At 41.8% G+C, this 9,340-nt stretch overlaps 1 protein-coding gene across 1 annotated transcript; it reads right to left on the bottom strand.

Moving 5' to 3' along the window:
- Positions 1–5,248: 5,248 nt before the first annotated feature.
- birc5b (baculoviral IAP repeat containing 5b) lies at positions 5,249–7,609 on the bottom strand. Its single transcript, XM_084366484.1, has 4 exons — positions 7,421–7,609; positions 6,704–6,813; positions 5,523–5,640; positions 5,249–5,417 (listed from the first exon to the last, which is right to left on the bottom strand). Exons 1-4 carry the CDS (start codon positions 7,544–7,546, stop codon positions 5,328–5,330), a joined length of 444 nt encoding a protein of 147 aa, XP_084222610.1. The 5' UTR covers positions 7,547–7,609; the 3' UTR covers positions 5,249–5,327.
- Positions 7,610–9,340: the final 1,731 nt, after the last annotated feature.

Genomic DNA, 9,340 nt, shown 5'->3' with positions numbered 1-9,340 from the left:
TGTGACATCAACTGGCAAGCTTCCTAACATTTATATCACTACACTAATGACACAAGTGTCAGTTTTGACTTTAATGACTGTGCTGAAGGACATGATGGCACTTGAATTTCACAAAGAAAGGGGTGGCGGAGTGTAAAGATGAAGAGGTGAGACCAAGAGCTGGTGTGTTCGAGTGTGTTTATCATTGTGGTCCTTTGGGCAATTGTGCGATGGGGAAGGTGCCTCAGAGGCTGTTGTCCAAGAGGACTTCCCCCCTCTTCAGCTACCTCTCCAAAAGGTTTGTCTTTTCCAGTCCTGGCAACAGTGGAGAAAGGGTGAAGGAGAAAAAGGGAACGATTGTTTTACTGGGCGCCACTGGTCCATTGTGAACGCAGCCTGTTCTTTCTCTTGACCTGTGACCTGTATTGTTGTGGGGCTTCTCGTTCGGGGAGGGCAGACAGCTGGGGGAACTGCGGGAGGGCTGATGGACAGCTGGGCCAATTTGGGGAGAGAGAGGGAGAGAAGAGAGTGAGGGCATGAGAGAGAGAGAGAGAGAGAGAGAGAGAGATGAGAGAGGGAAAGGGACAGGGGAATTAGTGTGTTGGGGGAAAGGGGAGAAAAGGAAAGAGAATGAGAGGGCAGGAGAGGTGACGAGGTCCTTGCTCCTCATTCACAAAGTTTGTCTTCTCTGCTCCTGCGCGTCAGCCTCGGCGGAGGAATGACACATTGCTTCACACACAGGCAACCATTTGGCCTGTGAGAAAGTACTGGCAGAGTTAGCTGCCTGGCGCACACCCTCTTTGTGTCTTTGCTGTTTTGTTATGGCAAAAAACGGTGGGGGGCAGGGTATGTGGATTATCCTCCTGAGTCCGAATACATGAGTGGGTGGATATGGAAATAATCCACGTAAATTAACTCTGGATACAAGATTACAAAACACAGAGATGCAGGACAGTATCTGGAGATTGGGGCATGGCGATAGAGAGGTAGCTTGATAGTTACATGGAACAATTCAGGAAGATAAAAAAAGATGTATGCATGTTCAGTTTAAAACAAGTTTTAGGTTTAACATTTTGTATTCAACTTTCAAGTTTATTGCTGCAACTGTAACCATCTGCTCTTAGTTGTTAGAGCACCTTCTGGCATGTTGGCAATAAGAGAGCTACATTACTCTTTGAATCTTTTTTTAATGGACACCAACTCGGAAAGACAGTTCATACCCAACTTCACCAGGCGTCCCAGCAAGATGATTCATTTGAAAAGTCTAGAAGAGCTGCAAGATGAATCATTTTATCTCTTTTAAAGTTTGCTGGGCACTAAACTAGAAGTCTCTAGTGTGCACGCTCTATGGGCCCCACAACGCAGAAGATCCGGGTAATTATATACCCGGAAAGTTGAACTTTTCTGGCTTCATGCGCCACTGAGCAGCTTTCAGAGGAGTGAATGGGGCTCTAGCTCCAGCGCTGTATCCAGGTTTTACTGTGACGTCCTTGGGCTAGCTGGTTTGCATGCTAACTTCAGTAGATATCTCTTCAACACTATACATGGACATCTTTGACATTAAGTCAAAAATGTTTCTTCACAGTCTGTTAAAATGTTAGTAAATGTTTGAATGTTTCAAGCCAAAATTCTGACACATTGCACCTTTAAGTAACACAAATCAGTGTAGTAAATTTAAGAAACCATAAGTAAATATAATATATACAGTAAGGTTACACAAAGATGAACATTTATCATGTTTAACATTAAAAAAATAAATAAAATACCAAAAGATCCTGACTCAGCAGTACTCTCAGTCCAAGCTGCAAAGCCAGATTGAGGGTATCAAGTGGCTGTTATCTGTGATAACAGCATGAGGGTCTCCTAATGGGAAGGGAGCACATGCTCTGTAATGTCGTCTTGGCCGAGACGACCCGCAGCAGAGCGCGACCTGTAGCTCAATCCCTGGGGAGGGTGAGGTCATGTCAGACATCACCCCGCAGAGAATTAGTGGTGCTGCACTCCAACTATTGATTCCTTAACTTTTGTGGTCTGGATTTTATTTCTAAACTATGCAGAAGATGGCAACAACATGATGGCATGATATGATTTTATGTCAACATAAAATAAACTTAAAGTTAAGACATTTTGGCAGAGGAGGAAAAGAAAAAAACTAAATCTGAGCTAAAACTGTTAGCTTGCTCTCCTTCCTTCTCGCTCTCTTGCGCATATTTTTGAGTTTCTGCGTGCAGCACACTTAATCCACTGGCCAAACAAGAGTGGCTCCCACTAAAATGAAAAGGTCCTGATCCATAGGAGCTAGATAGAGGGATAAAGCATTGTGATTAAGATTGTATTAATGGGGCCATAGGAGGCTGGAAGGCTTTAATCAGTGTCTGTGTGCCGGTAATCCCTCTGCCTTTAAGCTGGGGCGAACACAGTGATCCCCCCCTCCTCCTGGGCCACAATGCGCATGCACACACATGCACACACACACGTCTCTGTGGGGAGCACGGGGATACGAGTGCCCAGGTTGAGAGGTGGAGCACCCTGAAAAAGAGACGCCCTAGACTTAGAGGAGCAGCTGGTGGAAGAAAGAGCGAGGAGATGGATGGAGAGAGCGATGTGGGAAAAGACAGAGGAAAACAATGGAAGATGGCAAGGCTGGCGTTATGAGAAGATGTAGGGACCGAAGAGGAGGAGGAGGAGGGGGAATTAAAAATGATGACTGGGTTGGTCATGGTCAACATGGTGGAAGTGATTAAATAGAAATGAATAAAACTTTAACTTTCTCTGACCCAAAGATTTGTCCTCTATGACAACACCTCTTAATAAAACACCACCGTTCCTTCTGCACAACATGTAAAGAAAGTTAATATTAATATAATGACCAAAGAAAAGAAAGGAAAAAGGAGTTGTACATGGGAGGCAAAGAAAGAGGGCAGTTGGGAACTCATTACCTATGGGAGTGGATGTAAAAGGTGACATTGTGCACGAGGACGAGGGGTGGGCCTTCTCCTCCCAGAGTTCTCCGAGAGTATTAGGGTGTAGGAGTTAAAGAGCTTCTAATGGGATCTGGATGCTGTCGTGTTTACCCTGCCCCCCCCTTCCCTGCACGCCCACTGCATTGTGGAAGTTGCTGGGCTTTGGGACACCACAATGGGCTGAGTGTAGGGGACAGATGGAGGTCCCTTTGGAAGAGGGCACAAAAAACAGCCAAGGTAGGAGGGCCGTGGTGTCAGAGAGCGAGCGAGCGAGCAGCCAGCGTGCCCTCCTGCCAGAGACGTGGGAGAACATTATAGAGGTGGAGGAGGGAGTGGAATAAAAGCTGAAAAGGGGGTTTTAGATTCTTCTTAATTATAATGCGAGGGAGAGTGTAACTTGGAGTGATGCTGGATAACTGTGCAGTGCAGGCCTCTTTGTGCACATGCCAGCCTTATAATCATTTATCCTGCTTTGTGTTTTCTCACGAGTGCTTTCAGGAAGCTGAGAAGCCTTACAGCGAAAAAGACGTATGTTTTTTGAATCCTTAGTGCTCAGATGTGATATGACGTTCATTTAGCCTTTGTTTATTAAGGGTTAAACCAGGTCAGGCGAGAGGCTAAATGCTGATGTCATTCGTGTGTGGAGCATCAGGGGAGAGGTGATAGATGCTGATGAGGAGCGAGGAGAAGCATTGGAGGAGGGTAGAGGGAGGTACCGGGCGCAAGAGCAACAGATGGGGCCTGATGGAAAGCTCAGGTTGTAAACTTTCTGTTGGTAACATCTGTCCGTTTGTCCATCTGCTACACTCGCTGTTTACAGTTTGTTTAGCACAAACTCATTAATTAGAAAAACTGCAGCGGACGCCACCAGTGCACCCTTTGTCACAGCGTTTTAATTAGATCTGGAGGAGAATCTAAGTGTAGTGGTGCAATGCAGGTTCCTATTAGCTTAATGACTCATTTTAAACACAGTTTAATGGGGTTATAGTTATTATAAATCTGGGTTGAGGGGTTAACATATGAAGGCAAAGCCCCCACCCCAGCTGAGATCCAATCAAATCAACAGTTTTGCGCCATTCCCACACAGATAAGCCCATCTACCACATCTGTGCCGCTCATGGACAGAAGTCACGCCATACCATTCGCTTTGTTTATTTTCTGGAGCACACAGAAATAAGTGGATTTACACGGGATGTGGGTATAAACCCTGATTAGAGTTACATTAGCAATTACTGTAAACAGGCTCCTTATAATCTGTGTACTTATGCAAATGCCACCCCACTTACCTAAACTAACATCTCATTAGTAAAAATGTTTTTCAGTGGAGGTTCCTCTCCAACCAAGATAGCTACATGTACCTAAAATAAATACTTCCAGCCACTAGAGCAAAATATGACTATGATGATGAAGTATCTCGGAATAGCATCGATTTAAGACAAAAAAAATAAAACACCCTGGAAAATGGAAGAATAACAGTTTCATTGGAAATGTTACATCACCCATGCGTATATTACTTTTTTGGCTAAAAATATTCCCTCTTCAATTTGCTCTGCAGTGAGCGGATAAAGGAGAATTAAGCAGCTGATCTGGGCTCAGTGGCCAGAGTGTTACATTAGACATTAATCCAGAACAGTGGAAGGTTGGAGAAGGGATAGCATCTTTTAATCCTGCACTCCATCCAGACAGGCCTCCCATCAGACAGACACAAACTGAGCCCAGCATCCTCTGTTTCTGCTCATACAAGACACTAAAAATCTCAAGACTTTAGTCCAACTTATTATTATTACTGTTAAACCTTCGTTCTTGAGATGCTAAAGGAGAGCAGTGAAGCGTTACAGTGTGACAGAGCCTTTTTGGAGTGTTTACTGCATGAGCACCTTTTGCACAATTTCCATTGTCTGCTGCAGCATCCTCCAGTGTTTCCTAAATCTCAGCTCTCCTTACAAGGTTAAGCAAGTGTCCTGGTGAGCCCTCTCAGTGGACACTGTCCCCCTATATGTAACAGATGTTACTGGGGCAACAGTTGGTATTGAAGGGGAGGGGCTTCAGGCCATCTGTCCAGGGTCAAGTTTTGAAAAGGGCTGGTAGGGATGGTGGCACGTTCAGGAAAATGGTAAGTATTTGGTTGAAAAGAGGGAATATAGCCCACATTGTAATCCTGCTCAATGTGCGCTTTCATTTCAGATCGCCTTTGTGAAGGATTGAGTGTTGAGACTGGAAAACTCCAGAAAGTGTGTGACATAGGGAAACTGCAGCTTTGGAGCAAAAGCACCATCTTGTGGTTAAAGACAATACTACAAACAAACTGTCATTCCACAAAACTTTATTGGTATTTTAAAAAACAGTAAGCACAAACAAATATTGAGTCAAGAATTCATATTTAATTCAAATAGACTCCAACTGAGATTTAAGGTGCTCAAGCGTCTGGTCTATGTCATCCCGCAAACATGCCATCTTCTTATGACAAACCCTTCTCTAAGAAAAAAAGAAAAAAAAGCAGAATGTGGAACAATCCCTTCTTAAGTATTCCTGCCAAACATCACTTCATTGCACACAATTTCAGCTGGCGGAGACACTTACATAAAAGACCTTCAGCCTTTCCTTTTCCATGAGATAAAATTCAGCCACAGTGAGCTCGGTGAAGTCTTTCTTCATGGTTAGGAATCCACAGTTAGGGGAGCGTTTTATATGTTCAGACCTGGGCAGAGAAAACACAGAAGAGCAGACACAATAATGTATGCAACACTGTGTAATCCAACTCAATAAAAGGATGCAAAGTTATACAAAAGCAAAATCAACAAATAAAAAAAGAGGTTTTAGCATTGTGTTGTTTGAGATTAAGACACAGATGTACAAGTTACATCTAAGTGGAGTTTTGTAATGAGATCAACTTCATGTGGCAGCCATGTTATCTTTTGGGTGCGTCCGTGCCAACTCTGTGGTACCAGATATGGTAAGGAGATGCCAACAAATACTTTACATCTAATCCAACTAAACTCCTAATTAAATACTCTACTCACAGCACAGTCTCACATGACAAGCACAAATAGCATGCGCTTCTGTCTGAACTGGGCACAGTATATAGAGCAATCAAAACTTTACAATGGGATTATTTGCCTCCGTCATTGACTAAATTAACACAGAAATCAATATTTTAAAGCAAATTAGGAAGATCATATTTTGAGGTTACTTTGCATATCATGGCTAATGTTTGACATTAATGTTGACTGTAATCTTTTTTATTTTGTGTGGACTATAATGTTTAATGTAGTTTTTTGTTTCCAATGTGATAATATGCTGTATGTGCATGCACTGTAATACATAATGTTTTAAAATGTTTTTATATGCATGTATATTTCTTGTTAATGTGTGAAACCCAGGAAGAGCAGCTGTGCTTTAGGGCACAGTCAATGTGGATCAAAACAAATGATAATACAAATAAACAATAGCAGAATTCAGGACTTTTCCAAGATCATGTAATGGATTTTCTGGAAGAAAAAGAAAACTTCTATTTAAATTCATGAGACCTTGTTAAATCCTATAGCAAGGTTTCCAAATACTTAATGCACTAGCCCTCAGAGCTGAAATTCATGATTTTTGTGGTTATTTGTACACGTGTTCAAAGCCTCACCAATTGTTTTTAAACAGGATTGTGTTGAAATTCATATTGAACCCAAACAGCCATAATATTCGTCAGTGACTCAAAGCTTTATAGAGACTGGTAAGGTAAAGGCCTGAGGGAGCTGCCTTGCTTTTCTTACCAGGGATCATCATCTGGCTCCCAGCCCTCCAGCTCGATCAGACAGAAAAAACAGCAGGCAACATCTGGCTCGTTCTGACTAGGGCAGTGGACAAACCCAGCCTTAGCCATCTGTAAAAGACAAGATAAACAGCAACACATGCCTCAGTGCCTTTAGCGTATCTTTCCAACTACTGTAAATTTTAAAAAAAACTTGGCAACAAAGATGACAAGTGCAAACCAAGAACAACAAGTGCCTCGCTGCAGGAGGATTAGCGTCACTGAAACCAGATGATGATCTCTTTGGGTGGTTTAAGAGTTGGTAACATGGTAGAGAGTGTTGCTCATTAAGTGAGGTGTCAGCAGCTCATCCATCATGACAAGATGATGGTGGGAACTGGACACCTGATGCAATGAAACTGAATCTGGCACCTGCTTGAGCACATCACAAGCTGTCAGAGCCTTGGATTAAAGCCTGTGGTATAAAATGGCTTTGTAAACAAGGTGGAGTTGACTTATAATTATTTTTATTCAGCTATAGTCATACATTGTGTGAGTTATTGTAAAGTAGGCTGTATTTCTAAAGGGCAAGAGAGCTGTCTGACACATCCCACACGTCTGACCTCCTGCTGACCCCGTCTCACCCCTGTAAAACTAGCTGGTGCCTTTTTTCTTTAAGTATTAAGTATTTTACTTTAAGTATTCAAAAAGTTTTCTCAAGACTTTACAGCCTTCTTACCTTTTCTGGTGTGCAGTTACATTCCTCTCTAAATGGCCAGTCCACAAAGCTTTGTTCACGCGACTCCTGAAGGTACATTTTATCATACGAGTAAAACCTTGTTGTCAACACATCTATGCTGGCCATCTCTGCAGCAAAACCAGGCTCAATTTCATTTAATTCACAGTGTGTGATGTGTGCTGATGGCTCTTAGACAGCTCAACAGGTGTGTTCAATTTTGGCTGATCCAAGGTGGGCGGGGCCATGGTGTGCTGTTTGGTAAAACAGACAAATACAAATCTATCTATCTATCTATCTATCTATCTATCTATCTATCCATCTCAGTGCTGCTGTTTGTTTTGCATGTAGGAAAACAGACCTATATGTTCTGTATGAACTGAAGCTTCCTTTCTTCAGGCCCTCAACCTTAAGTTTGCTGTCTTCACGATTCAGTATAAAAGGAGCTATATGTAATATTTGTAGTTTGATTTTTTTTTTTAATCAACTAGAATAATCAGCAGAATGTGAAGAGGTAAAAGTTTTGACGCTTTGGCAAAGACTTCTATGTAAAGTGTTGCACGGATATGCACTAAGGTTAGCATGCTAACCAGCTAGCTTCTCCGTGTCTTGTCTCAGGGGACCACTTTGTAGCTCAAGAGGTGCTAGAGAGTCACTGTCGCAACCAGTCAGCCGTCAGTCCGACAAGACACAATGAAGAAGTAGTGCCCTGAGGGCAGGAAACCATGTTCAGCACCAAAGAAACAAGTGACAGAAATAGAAACAAAACAAGATTTTTTTTATTATCACTGGCATTGCTCTTCACTGCTGGAGACAGCTCCTGACAAATAAATGTCCATATATCACCTCTAATATGTTTTTGCTCGTATGTTTCTGTTCTGATGCAGACTGACAGGAAAGATGAAGAAAATAAAATTATACAGCCGATATACACTTCAGCATTTTAATCTTAGAAAATCTATGCTTATATTTATGTTTCTAACCCTTATTTACTCTTATAGTCAGTATTCTTTATTGCACACTACCCTTTTAGAACAATCTCAAGAATGCCATCCACCTTGCATTTCACAGCTCAAATTGTGAGAATGAACCTACATCTTTTTAGGTAAACCTTAAAACCAAAGTTGTGCTGGAGATTATATGAGGCTTCAACAGTTTGAGTCAGACAAATCAGGACAGTGTATTAGAAAGCTTGTCTCTTTAAGTACCATATTCCCACTTTGTGCCTGTTTCCTGGCTGAGCTGCAGTGGAGGGACTGATACACAAGAGAACATGATGGATTTTCTCTCACATCTCTTACATTTGAATCTTGTTGGTTTGGTATCTTTTCAGAGAGAAAACTACAGCTACTGAATACTCTTTCAAAGTACATATGTCGGTGTTGTTTTAAGGCAGGCTTGAAAGGTGTGAACCTATTGACAATGTATCAATCCCCTGAAACATTAAGGTTAAATATACTTATAAAAATGTATTGTAGTGTTTTAAAAGATTAATTTGAAACTGCTTTAAGTCACATCAGTCCTCAAAAGACACCTTGGAAAATGGAGGAACTTACCTCCCCCTGGTGGCTGTTGAGAGAAATGTAAGAATACCATTGTAGTAATGATACATCCTCATTTCTCCTCTCCTGTCTTGTTATGTGATGAACTGCCCAAGAGGTTCAGTTTAAATTTGTGATGACTTCTTGATTTCTTTAATCTGCTTTTTTCCTAACGTCTCAGAAAAAACTTATATTCAAAGCTGTGCATCACATGCTGTGAGTCAGTCACAAATATTTGTCTACCACAAAAATGACCGGGCATTGTTATTGTGAGTTTTCAGTTTTGAAATACAGTTTCCAGGTGAGTGATTTTAAGACAATTTAAAAAGCAAACAAAAACATAGAAGCTTAAAAGTCAACTGTCCAATTAATGGCTTTCATG

The sequence above is a fragment of the Pagrus pagrus genome (assembly GCF_965226575.1).
Source record: "Pagrus pagrus genome assembly, chromosome: 11".
NCBI lineage: Eukaryota > Metazoa > Chordata > Actinopteri > Spariformes > Sparidae > Pagrus > Pagrus pagrus.
This window is presented reverse-complemented; position numbering and strand designations above follow the sequence as displayed.

Coding starts and splice junctions, on each gene's coding strand:
- birc5b (XM_084366484.1), bottom strand. CDS start 7,546: ATGGCCAGCATAGATGTGTTGACAACAAGGTTTTACTCGTATGATAAA. Junction 6,814..7,420: donor GTAACTGCACACCAGAAAAG/GTAAGAAGGCTG, acceptor TGTCTTTTACAG/ATGGCTAAGGCTGGGTTTGT. Junction 5,641..6,703: donor GAGCCAGATGATGATCCCTG/GTAAGAAAAGCA, acceptor TTCTCTGCCCAG/GTCTGAACATATAAAACGCT.